This window comes from Pinus tabuliformis, chromosome 7, assembly GCF_031772625.1.
Source record: "Pinus tabuliformis cultivar Carrire ecotype Pingquan chromosome 7, CPIR1, whole genome shotgun sequence".
Lineage (NCBI taxonomy): Eukaryota > Viridiplantae > Streptophyta > Pinopsida > Pinales > Pinaceae > Pinus > Pinus tabuliformis.
In genome coordinates, this window is record NC_142293.1 from 1,617,249,771 (window position 1) to 1,617,269,345 (window position 19,575).

General features: G+C 37.4%; 1 protein-coding gene across 2 annotated transcripts; it reads right to left on the minus strand.

Annotated features, from left to right (window-relative positions):
• Positions 1–572: 572 nt before the first annotated feature.
• On the minus strand, positions 573–17,481 carry LOC149254411 (large ribosomal subunit protein eL13z-like). Of its 2 annotated transcripts, none has more exons than XM_089460150.1 (5): positions 17,326–17,481; positions 3,024–3,139; positions 2,765–2,898; positions 1,214–1,372; positions 573–1,100 (listed from the first exon to the last, which is right to left on the minus strand). In XM_089460150.1, the coding sequence occupies exons 2-5, from the start codon at positions 3,130–3,132 to the stop codon at positions 879–881; spliced, it is 624 nt and encodes a 207-aa protein (XP_089316276.1). In that variant the 5' UTR covers positions 3,133–3,139; positions 17,326–17,481; the 3' UTR covers positions 573–878. The 2 variants fall into 2 exon arrangements, with proteins under 2 accessions (XP_089316276.1, XP_089316277.1); XM_089460151.1 differs by having other exon boundaries at positions 3,024–3,147; positions 17,326–17,463.
• Between the last annotated feature and the right edge of the window lie 2,094 nt (positions 17,482–19,575).

The following is a 19,575-nucleotide window of genomic DNA, read 5'->3' on the forward strand; positions in this document are numbered from 1 at the left end:
AAACTAAATTACATTACACAGTCATGTGATAACAAGAGGTGGAATATATTATAGTTGCATCTATGTGCCTGTAAACATTGACACTGACCACTATTTGAAAATTTACATTCAATTGATTGAACAATTAAGGTTGGTCCAGCTTGTCATTTTTAATCATTGGTCATCTTAGGTTATTGCATGCTCTAGAAACAAGATAGTCTGCCTCTGTTTTAGACTTGTATTCATTTTGTGTACATCAATTTGTTTAACTCACTAGAGCTTTCACTCACTCTAATATGCAACCTTGTATGGTGCCTGAATTGATGGAAACAATTCATTGGGTTTACCTGAATACATGTTTCTGCAAGGAATATTTCCTTGTGAACAATACATTTTTATTAGTTTACCTGAATATATGTTTCTGCAAGGAATATTTCCTTGTGAACAATACATTTTGGTGAAAAAACATATATATGGCAGGGAGAGAAAGATACACAGGGAAGAAAAAGACAGACCCATCTTAGTTTTAACTTTTAATACAAGTAAAAGACAAACAGAAATACAAAACCTGAAAGACTGATGAAGGCAACAAGAAAACAAAAATAACAGGCCTCTTTTACCTTCATTTAATCATGTTGTGTAAGCTGAAAATAATGATAAAAAATATTTTTAAAGCAGGGAAAAATTAAAAGCGCCCAAGTATAAAAAAACATCAATACCATCAAAACATTCATCTTAAGTAATGCATCCTACAACTGCTAACGAAAGTCCTTAAGGTTCTTGTTTGCTGGCTTTCTATGCAGCACAAACTGCATTTCTCATCTGAAGATGAAAAACGCGAAAAAAGGACGTTCAAAACTTCAGAAATATATCTCTGACACTGCTTCCACAATGGACATCTACTTTTTCTCATCTTTTTCTGCCTCTGCAGCCTTCTTCATCCGAACTCCTACCAATCGCTTGTTCATTCTTTCGACACGCAATTTAGCATATGCTTTAAAGTTTTTCATTTCATCTGTAACCTTGATAATTTCAACCGATGGCTTTTCTTGGCTGATTGGCAAATACACTCCTTGAACTTGAGTAGCTGTAGCCAACTCCTCAGGACTAGAATCACCCGCCTGCACAATAATATGCAATAATTATTCCATCAAACCTAAAGATTAAGACCATCATAAAAGACTAGTGTTTCAGAATTTAAACTACTAAGTAAAATTCAAAGAAAGAATCCCACCTTAAGCTTGCGAGCACTCCTTGGGAAAACAACCAACTTCGCTTTGTATGTTTTCAGGCGCTGAACATTAGTTTGAAGACCCTCCAGGGAGCGATTTCTCCGGCGATGATCTACTGCAATACCTATTGTAGGTGCATATTTCTTAGGAATGCCTGCAGCCTGTAGAACAAATACAGTGTTAACATTGGAATAAAATAGTTTTACCATTACTATGAATAATGTTAGTCAAATGAAAAATATACCTATGGATATATATCTCTCTAGCCACTAAAGGACTATGCTTCTTGGGAATAACTCTATGTCGAGGCAACTCACATACATCACATAAAATCACACTCCTTAAAAATTATACCAAATTTCTGTTGAATTAAGCTCTTCCCAGCAAAAATTTCCCACTTCTGCTTACAACAGGTTTTAAGAATTAAATATATTTGACATCACAATTATATAGTTCTTATTTAAGTAGCTTTAGCCTTTAGTGCAATTGAACTAAAGTTAAACTTCCATGCAAGTATATGCTAGTGTGTACTGTAAAGAACTTGTGAGAACACAATAAATAAATTGAAAAACCTTCCATGGCCCTCCTAAGCAGATCTTGACCAATTCTAAGCCATTTGCAATAACAAATTAACTAAGCAGAAGAAAATTACCGTCAGGCTTCTATGCAAAGCTTCTGACAGCATAATTAGATACAAAAATGAAGCAGACAAGTGAAAAGGTCAACGGGACTTCATACCTTCAAAAATGCTTCTTTGATAACAGATAATGACAAATATGCATGTACAAAGAAAACCCTTGGAAAAGAACAATGAAACTGAAACATGCACGGAACAGTGAAGTATGCATCCTTTTTGGAATTTTGGGAAAATATATTTGTATGATACCTTGAATTTATTCAAATTTTTTCGAGCAAACTTCTTACTCGAAGCAAAATTTAATGCTGATCAATGTTTATCTAACTTGTTCCGCTCAATATGCTGAAAATCAAGTAAATATAAAATTTAAAAATAACAAACACTCGAGTGATGAATAGGATACCAGAAGGCCACAGACAAAAGAGTCATGAATAAGAAACCAGAGGGCTGCAAAAAGATAGAGCCATAAAATTAATGGCAATAAGTAAATATACAATTTTAAAATAACAAACGCTCGAGTGATGAATAAGAGAATAGAAGGCTACAAACAAAAGAGTGTGAATAGGGGACCAGAAGGCTACAGACAAAAGAGTCATGAATAAGAGACCAGAGGGCTGCAAAAAGATAGAGCCATAAAATTAATGGCAATAAGTAAATATACAATTTTAAAATAACAAACGCTCGGTGATGAATAAGAGAATAGAAGGCTACAAACAAAAGCGTGATGAATAAGAGACAAAAAGGCTGCAAAAAGATAGAACCATAAAATTGATGGCAATGATAGGAGAGATGATATTGTCTGACCAAACATAACAAGTGCAACTTCATCCAGAAAGATCAACAAAGTATATGTAAAAATCAAGCAAAAGCTGTTTACTCCTTACACTACAATTGCATATGGAAAGTATAATCTCACCTTCAGCTCTTCAAGTGAAAATCCTCTCCCCGCACGAATTTTCATGTTGTATTTTTGAGTTTGGCCATGTACAATTGGTCGAAGAGGGCCAGCTGTAGGGCGGGGAAAGATCTTTACAGCCTTTTTCTGACGAGCTGCATAAACATGGTCAAACACTCATGTAAGAAGGCATTATTAACAAGAAAATGAGCATGTTGGACACACAAAGTTCATCTTCAACAAAGAAAAAAAGTGAAACAAGCATGTTTTATGGCATTACCGATCCGTCTCCTTTTCTTGCGGGCAGGCTGATTGAACCATGTTTTTACATAATTTTGCCAGTGTTTCTTAAAATGCCCATTAGGCACAACATTGTTGTGCTTCACCATCACTTACCTGAAGCACTAAACAAATTAAATTAAAATATTGTTTGCATTGAATTAAAAAACTAAATTTCTCACTAAATGAGCATCAAATGGTTCTGACAATGATTTTTCACATGTTCAAATATGTCAACACTAGTAGGTCATCTAATCATGAGCCCATTCCCTAGTAAATCTCAGACAATGAAATATTGCAAACTGCAACTGTATTGATATAACCATTCAAGAGAGTTTCTATAATGATAAAACATTAACAACTATATTTAGTATTTACCTACACATTCTCAGAGCATTAGAGAGATCAGCTCCATACGGATCCAGAGTAGACTGCCTACTGCTCATTAGATTACCCCCTAGTTCTAGAGGAGGAAGCCAAAGAGTCATTCAGAGTTTCTTTCTTTCGACCTTTGATGCTAGGAGTCTCCCTCACTCATACGATCATACAGCTGGACCGCCCATAGTTCCAAAGGACTCAGACAGCAAGCCAGTGCCCTGTTCACCCCCCTCACCCTCCACCATCAGACTCAGGAGACCTTGACATCATCAACCTCATCATCTGATCTCTCTCTCTCTCTCTCTCTCTCTCTTGAAAGATTCTTGGGTTGTCCAACTTTCTAGTCTTGGACAAACTCATTTAGTATTTTGCATCACCATACCTTTGTCACAGATTTCTACATATGTTCTGATGTTATCTAGGTTTCTTTCTTTATATTATTTTTCAGTATTTTCTTGGAATTGTGCTTGCACTCCCACATCATGTGCATATTGGTTGTACTCTTCAGTCCCTCCGACCTACGTTTGTTGTCATTTGTCGAACACTAATAAAATTATTTCATCTTTATGAAAGAGAACTTGAAACAATCAGTATGCCATTAACAAACACTGTCACAACAAATTATCATTAGCACCTGATCCATTAACCAATAATTGTGACAAAAATAGTACCTTTTGTCTAGCACTTCATGAGAAAAGATCTCCAGCATGAAAAAGTGAGTCAGATGTATATGATGACACATGAATTTACATTGCTGGAGGAATATTCTGTATTGACACAATAACTAACAACCTTTAAAGCTATGTTGCAAGAGTTTCCAGAACAAGGGAATGGGTGTTTATTATGTAAGATAAGAATTATTTATTAAAGTTCAACAAATGACCCTAAAAGTAATTAAATAGGACTGTTAGGTAAGATAAGATAATTTATTAGAGTCCAACAAATGACCATAAAAGTAATTAAATGGGACTGTTAGGTAAGATAAGATAATTTATGAACAGTTTCAAAAAACGATGGAGAGTGTGAATTGTGCTAGGGTTTTGGATCACTCTGGTTCCTTTCAGGGCACCATCGTTGATCCAGAGTCTGTAAGATAGTTCACGAGCTTGCGTTGGATTGCATGTGAAGCCCCTTGCATCTATTCAGACAAGTATGGAGACGGAGCAGTCCTTTGGATCTATTTCGGCAACAATCAATGGGTGATTATGAACCATCTTCGCTGCAAGTCGAAAGCATCTTTCGAGGTCAAGTGGGTGATTTTTCAAAAAGATCACACACACCATTGGTGCATCTTGGGTGGTTGTGTTGTTTATCAAGGCTAGTGCAGCTAGATTATTTCAGATCTGGCTTACTAATCCCCTCATCCACCAAATCAAGGCTCTCCCACTTATATAATGTTATGGGATTTGGTTTTTGTTTGGACAAGGCGGCCCCCTTGGAGCATAGGGCATGTGTCGGCAAGTGTCACTTTCTTTTTCTATATGAAGGTGGGTTTTAGATCTATTTTCATTCTTCAGTTCCCGGATCATAGCAAATCAAAGTAAAAAATCAGATCCAAAGGAGCCCTTCTCAAGTTCTCTCTCTTACTCCCAGGTATGGCCAAAAGACAGGCAAATGCTGAGAAATTCCAGATTTCAACAAGAAGATATCCATCTTCCAGATCTGGGGCTCAGATCTAGTAGAAAACATGAAGCAAAGCATTCAAAACATGGTTGGTATACCTGCACTTTTTCAAAGTTTTCTTTATGAGGGGACATTGCTACAGGATTCCCTTCAAGTGAAAGATTACGATATTGCAATGATCATATTAAATTTGAGGTTGAGGGGTGGAGCTTCGTGCTTCAAAAACCCTAATGGATCTATCTCTTTCAAGGACACAGTGAAAGGGAAGGTTGTTATTCCTTTCAACCAGTTCCAAAATATGCCAAGACCCTACATTGTCAAACAAACAAAACAAGTGCCAGCCATGGAAGTTAAACATACAAAGGTCAACTTGCTTTTTGTTGATCTTCAATCTAAGGCACTAATATGCAATTTCCGAGATCCGAACTTCCGAAGACTTACACTAGTGGGCTTTTTCTTCTTGGACCCCCAATTGCGACATGTACCTATGTTCTAAAGGTTTCTTCATAGTTCAATTTGATACACAAAAAGACTTGGAGAAAGTCCCAAGTTATGGGCCATGGATGTGGGGTAGAGTTGGGCTCTTCATGACCCCATCGTTCCTATATTTTGATGCCGCAAGCATGGTGGTCACAACAATGTTGGTTTGGGTGAGATTGCCAAATCTCCCTCTTCCTTTTTGGCACCATCGGGTCCTCGAAGATATCAGAAATACTCTTGGAAAACTCAAAAAGATGGACATTGACAATACAAAAAAAATGTATCTTCACTTTTGCCAGAATTTGTGTAGAGATCAACCTCAGTAAAGGGCTACCTGATCGTATCCAACTAAAACATAAAAACTTTCAGTGGACTCAAGTTTTTGATTATGAGAACACAACATTTTGATGTTGAATTTGTTTTCAAACGAGACACTTGTTGAACACATGCACATAGGCACAATAGATACCAAAAAAGAATGAGGTGGGCCCATAAGCCAAAGGGATGGCACGTATCTGACCCTTACCATTCTGAAGAAGAAGAAGAAGAGACCAAGGAGAACAATTCAAATATGGATGCACAAGTATAGCAACCTAACCAAGCAAAGGGAAATGTTGTGGATGTTGAAGAAAGTGTAACTAGGTTCGGCCTTCATATATGTACTTTTGATATTTGTATTTATTCAAGAAAAGAAACATTATTTTTGTTATATTTATCAATGAATTCCTTGCTCATTGAAATAGGTCTAGCACATGTCAAAGTGTTATAAGTGAGTCAAAGAATCAAAAATAAAATGTTGAAGACTCTTAAGGGCAGGTTACACCATGTATATATTTGTATAAGAGTCAAAGAATATCCCTCCAAGCAAAGACAAGTTCTCTCCATGCAACAACATCACTAGAAGGAGCAAAAACGATGAAGGAAACTCAATTCGGCCTACAGTCATCATGTAAGCCTCTAGTTGGCCTAAACGAGGGACAATCCTCTATATATAGAGGTTGTCCACTCCCTCAAACGACAAGTAAACTACCTCTGAGATCAGGGAGCAAGGAAGGCCAAGAAAAAGGGTGAAAAAGGGCACGTATAAGGAGCCTCTAGTTTAGCGAAGAAGGAGAATTCATCACCGAAGGTTGGAGGATTGTCTCTAGAGTAAAACATAGTCACATGTGCGAGGAAAGGAGGCATTTCTACGGTCATAACAGCAGCAACGTAACAGTCTCATACTTCTCATTTTTTGGGCTCGAAACTTAGGCCTATAAGGCCTCCCACTACAACGAAGAAGAGACTCTCTCAATCGAAGAAGAAAGGAACCAAATACTCAAGGAAACCTCCCACACGTGCGATAATTTAGGGCTACAAGACAGTCATATCAAGTCTGCAACTACACTTTGAAGAAGCAGCTCAATTGGTCAAAAGGAAGGAAGGGATCATCACAAGTAAAGGGTCTCACTAAAGATCAAGGATAAGTGTCTCTTCTAGAGCAAGTGCAACAAGGACTATCATCAATTGTAAGAAGAACGAAGAGCTGAAAGGAGGACAAAGTGTCGAAGAACGAAGTGCAGGAAGGAGGAAGGACTTGACTTGTGCTTGGAGGATATTTTTGTCAAGGGTCTAGGGTTTGGCAATGATCAATAAGAAGCTTCAATAAGAGAAATTTACAAAAGGGTTTTCCTCTCTAAGAGAGAGAGGTTTTGCCCTGGCAGAGAGCCAACATCTTGTGTTCTTATGTTTTTGGTAGCAGTTTGATGAAGTAAACACACATGCATTAATAAGAAGAAAAGAAGATTAAGCTAACAAGATAAATTGTAAAAGAGCTTCACAAATTGTTATCAAGTCTAGAAGAATCCTACTATATCTAATTGCCCTAGATTCTTCAACAGTGGATTAGTCAGGAACCACGACAAATACTAAATTAGCAGAGGTCAAAAGCATCATAGCAGTAGAAAGAGGAAATACCAAATGAAAAGGGCATGGGGGATATAAAGAGAACCCATGTATCTGAGAGCTCATACTCGGACAAAGAAGTCGCTTTACAGGTAGCTGGCAATGAATTGGCAATGGTGATTGTTGAGGCCAGTTATGGGGTTTGTCAAACGTTTCAAAAAAAATAAAGCCAAAAAGGAGAAGTTAAGTGATTTTTATCACACTTAACCCCCGCAAAACTTATGTAATTTAATACAATTTTCTTTTTGTTGCTCATCCTGAAAGATTGATACAACTAGATGCTTAACAAGATATACAAAATGTAATTTTTTCCTTGTTTCAAATTGAATAAAATTACGATTTCTTTTCAAAAAAAAATAGAAAATTTATTAAATTCCAACAAATGACCATAAAAGTAATTAAATAGGATTGTTGAGTACACGCATTAATAAATGGTTGAAACCCATATGGTGGCTCCTAAATAAAGCAAGATGCAAACAGCAAGTAAAATGAACCGAGGTATTGTAGGTCATGGGAACCAATAATATGTATATATTTATTAAACAAAGAGAAGGAATATAAAACTCGCAATCGTCGTGATATGAAGTATTATGTAAACAATGAGATTTGAGGTTAAAATCCCCGTAGGCCAAGCCAACAATATCTATATATATGTGTGTGTGTGTGTGTGTGTATAAATTCAAAAAACACATTAATGATGAAAAAGGACTAGTTTACTGCATAAATGTCAACTTTCACTATTCTTCAATTGTTTTGTTTTATTGCACCTGCTTTTCCAAGATTCCATCACTCCATCCCAATCTGAAGCACCATGACATTTTTCAATTCCAGTACCATATAATTTATGTTGGTCTCTTCCATATCTTCCCTCTTCATCAGTTGGTGATTCACTCCAAGGTGAGATCTACTAGTTGTATTATTGTTTGTCATTTTCACAGACTAATCATTGTAGCCTTGAATGTTGTAAGAATATCATAAGCATCAATCTTCCTAACGTCATCTGTGGAGTAACGCCCAGAGGGAATTATTCTCTAATCTCCAAGACTAAATAGCTATGTTACCGGATCCGACTCAGGCAAGTGGAGTATTGCCGGATCCACGGATCTGAACCGGATCCGGATACGGATACTCCCAAATACGCTTAAAATACGTATATTTTTAAAAACGCGGGTTTTGGAAACGGCAAGCGGATTTTGGATACGGATCCGGACGGTGGCTGCCGGAAGCGGTGATAGGTGGCCGAAAAAGTTAAAACGCAGATATTTTCTAGGTTTTAAGGTTAGATATTTTGTGGTCCCGATATATTAAAACATTACTTTTAGTTTTGTCGGACTCTGCGTTGCTCTGTCTGCTTTGACCCTTTTGTTTTGTCGCCATTCGTTCCGGGCTCAGTGCTCACCGTCGGCCCCTCCTGCACAGGACTTTTGCGTTGCGGGCTTACCGCCGGCCCCACTGCACGCAGCACCATTCACTGCTACTGGTTCCCGTGCACGCAGCACACATTGTGGGCACAGTCGGTCACGCCGAGGGTTTCAGGCTTCCGCGTTAACCAGGTAAACGTTTACGGTTCGGTTTAATATATGTTAATGTAACATTGTAATGTAATATTAATATATTATTATATTAATGTTTAATAACAGTTATATATAATACATGTTATATATGTTATAATAGTTATATATGTTATATGGTTATATACGTTATGGTTTCGATAAACCCTGCATTATGGTTTCGATAAACCCAGAAAGTTAAAAACTGCATTATGGTTTCGTCGTTTCGATAAACCCAGAAGTGGATGGGATCCGGCTTATATATATATATATATATATATATATATATATATATATATATATATATATATATATATATATATATATATATATATATATCGGTTTAAACCATTTCGTATATGTTATTTAAGATTATGTTATATATATTATTTAATATTTATATATATATTAAACAGTTATATATATTATACAGTTATATATATTATTTAATATTTATATATATTAAATAACAGTTATATATATAAACATGAGAAAGTAAATAATTATAAACCGGTATAATTGTAAATAATTATATTTATAACCCCGGATGCGGGTGTCAAGTCGAGAAGTACAGGCACGCCACATGCAGCGCATGGGCTGCCTCGTGTAAATCCTTTAGCTCCCCGATGGAGGCCGTCGTATGGCAATTAAGCCACCCAAGTTGATAATGCATTCAATGAAGAAGAGGCGGGGTAGATGGAGGAGCAGGGCGGCATTAATGTGCACCTGCAACGAGAATTTGGGGGAAAATATCACAGGTTTGATGGCTCGTTCAAGGCATTTTGGCCTGAGGAAAGTTGGCGGTCGTGGAAGCATAGCAAGCTCCGGCCAAGCACCGTTTCATTCCCCTGCAGCCTGGAGAATTGTCTTGGTGGCCATTCTGGTTGCTGGGTTGGGAGGAGATGGCAATTTGATGCTTTGCAGCATCAAGTCTGGAAAAGAAATTGTTGGCTCTCAAGCGAAGGTAGCCAAGGGGAAAGCTGGGCATCTGAGAGTGAATTGGAAGGAAACTGCTGCTGCTACCAATTCCAGGTTCACCATCGAGTATACAGAGGTAGCTTTAGACTTACAATGGCTAAACTTCGCGAACGACAGCCATGCAGAAGAGGCCCATCTAGAGGGTCCTCCTCAAGATCACCTGCAGCAGATGAGCACCACCACTGCTGCTGCTGCTACTGTCACAGGAGAGCTAGAGCAACCCCGCTTCCCATTCGACAATATGTGGAGGTTGGGGGTTCCTGTGAAAGGAAAACGGAGCTCCCGGCTTTCGGTTCCGTGGTTTTCACCTTGCCAAGCACCGAGGATAATGCAGGCGTTAACGCCCACATCTCCATCATGTTTACAAAAATTCCAGATGAAGAACATCTCCAGGACCCGCAGGAAAAACAACTGGAAGACTCGGGCAGAGAGATCAGTCTTGGAAAAGAACACTCGTCTGCGGAAAAGAACGCTGCTGAGGTGCTTCCAGCGTCTGTTGTTGGAAGCAAGGGGGAATCAAGTCTGCAAGACCGCTTCCCTCCGATGGGGCCACCTCCTCCAAGTGTGGAAGAAGATACATGGCGGAAAATGTGGGAAGGGCGCGCGGAAGGTGACGGGTGGGCTTATGTCGTGGAAGATCCGAGCCTGGCTGAGGCGGCAGATGCATACTTCGCGTCCATCCAGCCATCTTCAGTTCGTCCCCAAGATTGAAGCTGTGGCGGGTAACGTCTTGATTTTGTCTTTTGGTCCTCTGGCTTTTGCTTCCTCTGTCTCAGTCTTTTGGCATTCGCTTCTTACTTCTTGGTCCTGGTTAATTCTGAGTCTTTGGTCATGTCTATGGTCTTGCCTCATCATTGGGAAGTCGAATTGGATAGCTGACATCAGTAACACAGTCACGCTTACATTTGTCAGATATAAAGGTCAGACTATCTCTGCTGCTAGCCCCTGCGTGGGCAATCATGTGTCTAGTTTATTGTCTTAAGAGTTTGGTTCGATGCTGCCCCTGTATGGGTTTTTTGTTTTCATGGATAATTCAGTTTGGTTTTGGAGAAGCTGCCCCTGCGAGGGAGCTATAAGGTTTACAGTCAGGAGTCCCAGGGCTACTCTTCAGGCTCTGGAAGGCATGTCATGCAGTTTGTAATCTTTTTGTACATATAATATATTACTTAGATAGTTTTTACAGAGAAAAAAAAAAAAATTATATTTATAACAGTTATATATATTATTTAATATTTAACAGTTATATATATTATTTAATATTTATATATATATATATATATATATATATATATGTTATATAATATAATTATATATGTTATAACTTATAACTTATATAACATAATAAATTATAATAACAGTTAATAGTTATATTAATATTTAATATATGTTATTCAAATTTTTAAAATGTATTTAAAATTTAAATTTACTTTTTTTTAATGTATTTAATTTTACAATTTAATTTTTAATTGTTTATGGATAATCATAATATTAATATATTATAACTTGACTTTTAAATGCAGTGGCAACTTGCAAGTAACCAATAGAGTCTATATTATTATCATAATGGAACCATCACAAGATTCACATCATGAGCATAGTGAAGGGGAAATCATCAAAACAGATCCAAAATCTCCTCTATGGCAGTATGTGGAGATTATTGGAAAAAATCCCGGAGGTGGTTCATTTAAATGGAAGTGCAATGAATGCCAAGATATAAAAAATGGCTCATATACTAGAGTGAAGGCCCATCTCACCGGTCAAACTAACACAGGGGTGCAAGTATGCACTGGGCCAAAAGATGCAAATGGCAAACCTGGCCAAGGTTTGAGTCCTGGAAAAATGAAATTCTATGCATCTTTGCAAGAAGCTGCTGATAGGAAACTTGCTAAGGGAAAACACCCTGTGCAAAGTTCTACAACTAGGCCTCCATTGCCATCTAGGCCTGCTGCTACATCTAATAAAAGGGCCACTCTAGGCCCTCTTGAAGCATGTTTCAATAATCAAGGTAGAGACATCGCTGATGAACACGTAGCTCGTTGCATCTATGCAAATGGGCTAGCATTCAATTTGGTGCGTTCCCCTTACTGGCAACAAATGATTAAGGCAGTTAATGAAGCGCCGAAAGGGTACAAAAGCCCTGGATATGAAAAGGTCCGCACTACCTTGTTGGCATCAGAAAGGCAATCCGTGGATAGACAGCTACAGGCAATCCGGGATACATGGGCAGAAACAGGGGTGTCCATCATTTCTGATGGATGGAGAGACCAAAGAAACCGCCCATTAATTAATGTTGTTGCAGTATGCCCCCAAGGGGCAATGTTTTTGAAGGCTGTTGATTGTAGTGGAATAGAGAAAGATGCATCTTTCATATCCACAATTCTTATTGATGCAATAGAAAGTGTGGGGCCACATAATGTTGTCCAAGTCATTACGGACAACGCACAGGTTTGTAAAGCTGCAGGTTTGATTGTGGAGGGTCGATATGATCACATCTTTTGGACTCCATGTGCAGTCCATTCATTGAACCTTATGCTTGCCAAGATTGGTGAGATTGAATGGATTAATGAAATATATGTAGCATCAAAAGAAATCCAAATGTTCATAACAAATCATTCAATGTCCCAAGCCATTTATCGGGGTTTTGCAAAGTTGGAGCTACTGAAGGTAATTTTTTTGATCATTACTATTTGTATTAGAAATAATGAAATTCTTATTTTTAATTACAAATTTATATATGGTTTATCATTTGAGATTTGGCCTTTTGAAACTTATAGGTTGCTGAAACTCGTTTTGCCTCCCACACTCTTGTCATAAAGAGACTTGTGGAGGTGAGACAAGCACTACAAGCAATGGTCATTGACCCTCTTTGGGAATCATGGAGGACTTCCACTTCTGATAGAGGGCAAAAAATCAAGTCCATCATTCTTGATGATGCATGGTGGGACAAGGTTCAATATCTTCTACGGTTCACTGAACCAATCTTGACCTTGATCAGGGCATTTGATACAGATACACCTTGCTTGGGGGAAGTTTATGAAAACATTGATAGTATGTTGGAGAGGATAAGGGAAATTATCAGGGCAAGTGAAAATGACCCTCATGAAACATTCTATTATTTAGTGAAGGACATAGTTATAGAAAGGTGGAACAAAATGACCACGCCATTACACCTTCTGGCATATGCATTGCACCCTAAATACTATCATTCTAAAATTTTGTCTTTACCTGGTAGAGCAGCACCAAACAAAGATTCTGAAGTGGTACAAGGATACAAGACAGCCTTGAAGAAAATTTATAGAGATATGGGAGTTGCAATGGAAGTCCGCCAAGAATTTGGAGGGTTTGTACAGTCTACTGGTAGCTTTTCAGATCCAGTAGCTATGGATGATCGAGGACATCTTGATCCTATTACTTGGTGGGGCTTCCATGGTGGGGATAGCATTCATCTGTCTACTCTAGCCACTAGGTTGTTATCACAGGTTGCTAGTTCCTCATCAGTTGAGAGGAATTGGAGTACATATGGCTTCATCCATTCAGTGAAGCGAAACAGGTTGGGAGCGGCAAAGGCTGAGGACCTTGTTTATGTTCATTCCAACCTTCGTCTTCTATCACATGTTGAACCAGAGTATAAAAAAGGTCCGAGCAGGATGTGGGATGTGGAGCCTGAGATCTCTGACTTGAACCTGACACTGAATGCCATGACTCACCTCAACCTACTTGAGGATATTGTTCCACCACCAGTCCAGCCTACTGATGCAACTTCCTACATTCCAGGACCCCCATCATCTATTCATGATGTAGAGTTGCAATATGCAGAAGATATAGATCCATTTGAGGATATGTAAATGTATTTACTATTATCATTCATGATATTATGAATCATGATCCTTGGACCTTTTTGTTACTTTAGTCTTTGTATGAGGGACGATGCACCATTTCAATGTTTTAATCTTCATATTTATGATTTTATCATTCAATGTTCTAAAAATGTTTGATGGTTTCATGGAGTATTTGATTTTTTAGCTTTAAGGTGTTTTTTAAAAGTTTATATATATATATATATATATATTGTACGTGACGTATCCTTGCCGTATCCGGATCTTAGATTTTCAAAAAACTAGCGGATCCGGATCCGGATCCGTATCCGTATCCTAGTAACTTAGCTAAATAGAGTGTCTTATTTTCATCCATTTGTCTTGGCATATCCCTCTTTATTCTCACATTATTTATATGATCACTTTTACTTATAGTGCTTCTAGTGGAAGAATGTTGCAGCCTCTTTGCAGTAGCATGAAATTCTAGTCCTTTTACAACACTTGTATCTTGAGGCGAGATAATCATTTTTAGTATGGCTTTGCAACTTATCAATAATCAATATTTATTCAAGACCAAAATTATTTTTGGAAATGGTTCCTTCATTAACATCACAATAGCCTTTTGTAGATGGAAGGAAAATTCTATTGATTCCATCCACTTAACCTTGCTCTTTTAATAGATTTCATCATGTTTTAGTCTTTCGAAGCCTTTGGCCACACTACGTAGAATCTATCATAACAAGTACATTTCTAAATAAAAACAACATTAGAAACGAATTGTGTAAAACCTAGATATAATAATATGTGCCAAATCATTATGCAAATTGATAAGTAACCACAATTTTTTTCAGTTTTAGAATATCAGTAAAAGATAATGCAATGATGGCTAGGAAATCCCTAAAATATCTCAAAAGGTCCCTAAATTTGGCAAGAAACAGGGTAAGTACCAGCGGTAAATTACAAAACCCCTAATGGAATTCCTGCTCATTTAAAAAAAGGGCAAAAATTCATCCATATGCTAAATGATAACCAATAAGATGTTGAGGTGAATTTTGATTGATATAACAATTTACATGGTTTATCTCAAAGATAAATATATTGTGTTCATCACCCAACCTATATCTATATATATATATATGACAATTTCACCCTCAACATGTAACATTACAATTTGAAATTCACCTAGGTTACCCAATTCCATGTAATGGGCGCTGAAATTCACCACAGGTTCTTGGCTTTGTTGAATGAAACTCACACACAGACACACATATATCAGTCTTATTTTATGGTAAGATTAAGCTCTCTCTCTCTCTCTCTCTCTCTGTGTGTGTGTGTGTGTGTGTGTGTGTGCGTGCGCGCGTGTGCATGGGCATGCAACTTCTTTTGAAATAAAATAGCATTTCCCATGTATCAACAACGGTATCTAAGGTAGTTACTTGCAAAAGGTAGCTTGCTCAATGGTTTTATAATCTTGCGGAAGATTTACATAATATATGTACTCTAAAATATTAATAAATAAGCCTTAGGAATTTTAAGGCATGTTATGAAAAGTCCCCTAATTATTATACTCAAACATCTCTTAAAAAACTTGAAGCGAATTATAACCAATAAGATGTTGAAGTGAATTTTTATTGATATAACAATTTACATGGTTTATCTCAAAGATAAATATATTGTGTTCATCAAGCAACCTTAAAAAATAAATAAATATATATATATATATGCCAATAACAGAATTTCACCCTAAACATGTCATGTTACAATTTGAAATTCACTTGGGTTGCCCAATTCTACGTAATGGAAGCTGAAATTCACCACAGGTTCTTGGGTTGCCCAATTCTACGTAATGGAAGCTGAAATTCACCACAGGTTCTTGGCTTTGTTGAATGAAACTCACACACACACCACACACATATCATTCTTATTTTATTGCAAGATTAAGCATGCTCTCTCTGTCTATATATATATATATATATATATATGTGTGTGTGTATGTGTGCGCGAGCGCGTCTGCATGCATGGGCGTTCAACTTCTTTTGAAATAAAATAGCATTTCGCATGTATCAACATCAGTGTCTAAGGTAGTTACTTGCATAAGGTAGCTTGCTCACTGGTTTTATAATCTTGCAGAAGATTCACCAAATCTATGTATACTCTCAAATATTAATAAATAAGCCTTGGGAATTTTAAACATATTAAGGGAAGTCCCCTAATTATTATACTCAGATATCTCTCAAAAATCTTCCTAATATTGAAGCAGCAAGCCGCTCAGTCCTACAAAAGTTATATTCTGTCTAGAAAGCACGAAAAGAACCATAGTCAATAGACATTTAATTGAGACATAATGCAACATACCTGCCCATTTGGATATTAACCAAAACTCAGCATCATTACCCAACATAGTTATCCACTTTGATAAAAGTGGGCATCTTTCCCTAGGAAGGGAGCAGAGTTTCAATTCTGATTTTAATTTTAAGGCTGGCAAGACATAGATCACAACTTATAGAAAGAACTTATTAATTTGCAAAATTTGCAGCATTTCAGCATGGCTTCAGTAATAGCTTTACATAATATACTCATGGGCAACGAAGAGTGCCTGGGGATATCACAAAATAGATGGGCAACGAATCAAACCCATAATTTAGCAGATGCCCACAGGCCATAGTCAATGAGCTGCTCTACCAGCCATCTGATTGCCCCTTCATGATGAGCAAGCGAACTAAATGTATATATTGCTACATCAAGTTTACCATGTAAGGAGGGCTTGGGTAAAAAATTGCATGGTAGACATTGAGAGTCCAACAGCACCTAGGAATATTGAAAACTGGAGAGCCTAGAAACTGAACCTGAAAACTGGAACATTATGGCTCAAACCTCCGAGCCAACTCAATCATATTGCTATATAAACTGAACAAATGTTGAATATTAAACAAGCTAACTGAGAGGCTGCGCTCTAACATTGAACTACATCTGATATCATAAAGTGTTTTAAGAAACGATAGACCAGCTAGCACACGCAACACTAACAAGTGGCATCCCTCGTGAATCGCACTATGGAATACGACATGAGCTTCTCTTTTTGTCAGTGCAGATTCTTATCTGATCATCGACATCTATTTTACCAGAAACGGAGATTAAAAAAAAACAGAACAGGGAATTGGGATTCCTATTGCTATATAAACTGAACAAATGTTGAACGCCAAACAAGCTATCTGAGAAGCTGCGCTCTAACATTGAACTACATCTGATATCATAAAGCATTTTAGGAAACGATAGACCCTCTTGCACACGCAACACTAACAAGTGACATCCCTCGTGAATCGCACTATGGAATACGACATGAGCTTTTTTTGTCAGCGCAGATTATTATTTGATCATCGACATCTATTTTACCAGAAACGGAGATGCAAAACAATTAAAGGAAAAAAACGGTTTAGAACAGGGAATTGGGATTCCCCGGTTATGCAATCAGAAACCTTTCAAGGGTTTTCTATAGATATGCAAGAATAAGAGTATCAGCAATCATCATACACACCTTGTAAATCTTCGCTCCTCCTCTTCCGGACGCCTGCAAACGCTCTCCCTTACCTTCCTTCCGCTCTCCTCTGGCACCAACAGAAAAGAAAACTTCTAGTGGCCCTTACCCAGACTTGTACAAAACCCTAACCCTAAAACCCTAAAAGATTAAAAAACATTTTTAATTATTATTTTTTATTTCGCGTGGGGGAGGAGGGTGGGGAGTGAAGGGGGTCAACCTATGTTTCATGTAGTTTGTATCATGATCTATAGGAGAATTGATGTGGGTAGTCCCCAAGGGGAGAGGCTACAGGGTATATGTTTTTTATATAGTTTATGTGGTTTTAAAATAATAAAAAGTCTATTAATTAGTTTTTAGTTTAGATTAATTTAATTAAATATGAGCAGTAACCTGTAATTAACATTTAATTTAATTACATATGGAAATAAATATAAGAAAAACTAACTAATTAATAAAATTTTCCCATTTAATTTAATTATAGATGGAAATAAATATAACAAAAACTAACTAACTAATAAAAAATTATTTTTCCTATTTCTTGGTTCAATCTAGTTGCCCAGTCCAATATCATTGTTTCTTTGGTCAAATGTAGTGGTTGAATGATATGTTCTCTCTATTTAACATGCAGCGATGATCCGATCTGGGTCACTTGTCCTAACCATGAAACACACTTGTTGATTTGAAACGCGTCAACAAATGAATTATGATGTGATTTTCACCGAAAACACTTCTCAATAAAGTTTATAAAGATATTTGAAATTTATATTTAAATTATATATTTTTAAAATATTTCTATGTTTTGATTATTTATATTTTACCTTATTAAAATTATAATAAATATTTTATTTTTTATATTTGATTTTTCTTCAAATTAAGCTAAGTTAGGGCAAGTTCTAATATTGGATGGAAGAATGATTTACCTACTAGTGGGATATTATTACCAGCATAGATCTATCTTAAGTAGGGATCTAACATGAGCAGAGAGGGATCACATTTCTTTAAGTGCAAACTTCTTTAGAGTGTAAAATACAATGTGTTATTTTTCATTGTTTAAATTATGTTTTTGAATGCTAAATGGAGTATATATAGGAACAAATAAAGGTTTTAACTATAAAAACTTAATTTTTTCATGATGATATATAATATATACTTAATTTACATTATATATTTTATATCACATGTACATCAAGACACTTTATCACACAAATTAAACTGGTTTTTTATTATTAATATATTTTTAAGTAGAAATCCATGTGTAGGGCAGGAACACAGAAAAACTTTCAGAAACAATTGAGAGAAGAATATTTTCAAAAAAGAAGTTGCTCTACAACTATGGCGCCTTGACCTATGGAGTGAAGTTCTGGTGTTGTAACTGGTCGTTGGGTCCCCGCGGCGGGTCCTCGCCTCCTCCGTTGGGCTTGACCCTTCCTACATGTGTTGGTTGGTCCCTGTTGGTCATATCTGCAGTTGTCTAGGTTTCTTTCATCTAAATCCTCTGACTTCTTCATGTGCTCTGCATCTTTAGCGCCCTTGATTCGTGCGTCAGTCTGGCATTGTATCCGTCTGCTAAGTCCCCACTATCGGTCCTCACTCTGCTTGGGCTTAACCCCCCTTTCCTGCTTTTGTTGGTTGGCCCTCGTCGATTAGGTTTTCAGTCGTTTGTGTCTCTTTCGCCACCCGGCTTGTTGGTTTTGGGGTTGGGTGTCTGATGTCTGAACCATCCCAAGAAGCATCGCTACAGGCAGGGATTGTTGCTTTCAATATTCTGGTGGCCTCTGCTCCAAAGTTCTGTAAGCAGGGGGATTCCAAGTTCATGAAGAAAGTTGTTGAGATCCCCGAGATAGAAATATGTGCCCCGCATGCCCGCTCTCGTACTCTGCAACTTGTGGACAAGGGCCTTATTGGCCAGTTCATGGGCCTTTGGCCGTCCCCTTGGACAATAAAGGCCTGGGTTGAGAAGAACTGTAATCCTCTTATAAAAGGTGCAGTCATCTCCTCCTTTTGTGGCAAATTTTTCTATAACTTTTATTTTGAGAATAGATTGGACCGTGATTTAATGTTTAGGAGTGGTCCATATTTTATGGGGGCAAAGGGGCTCGATCTAGACAGCTAGAGCCCCAGCTTCAATCCAAAATGTGATGTTCCTTCATCGGTTCTGGTCTGGGTGAAGTTACCTTACCTCCCCCTTCATTGCTAGAATGATGCGACCTTCAGACTCATTAGGAACTCCCTGGGGAGGTATATCGA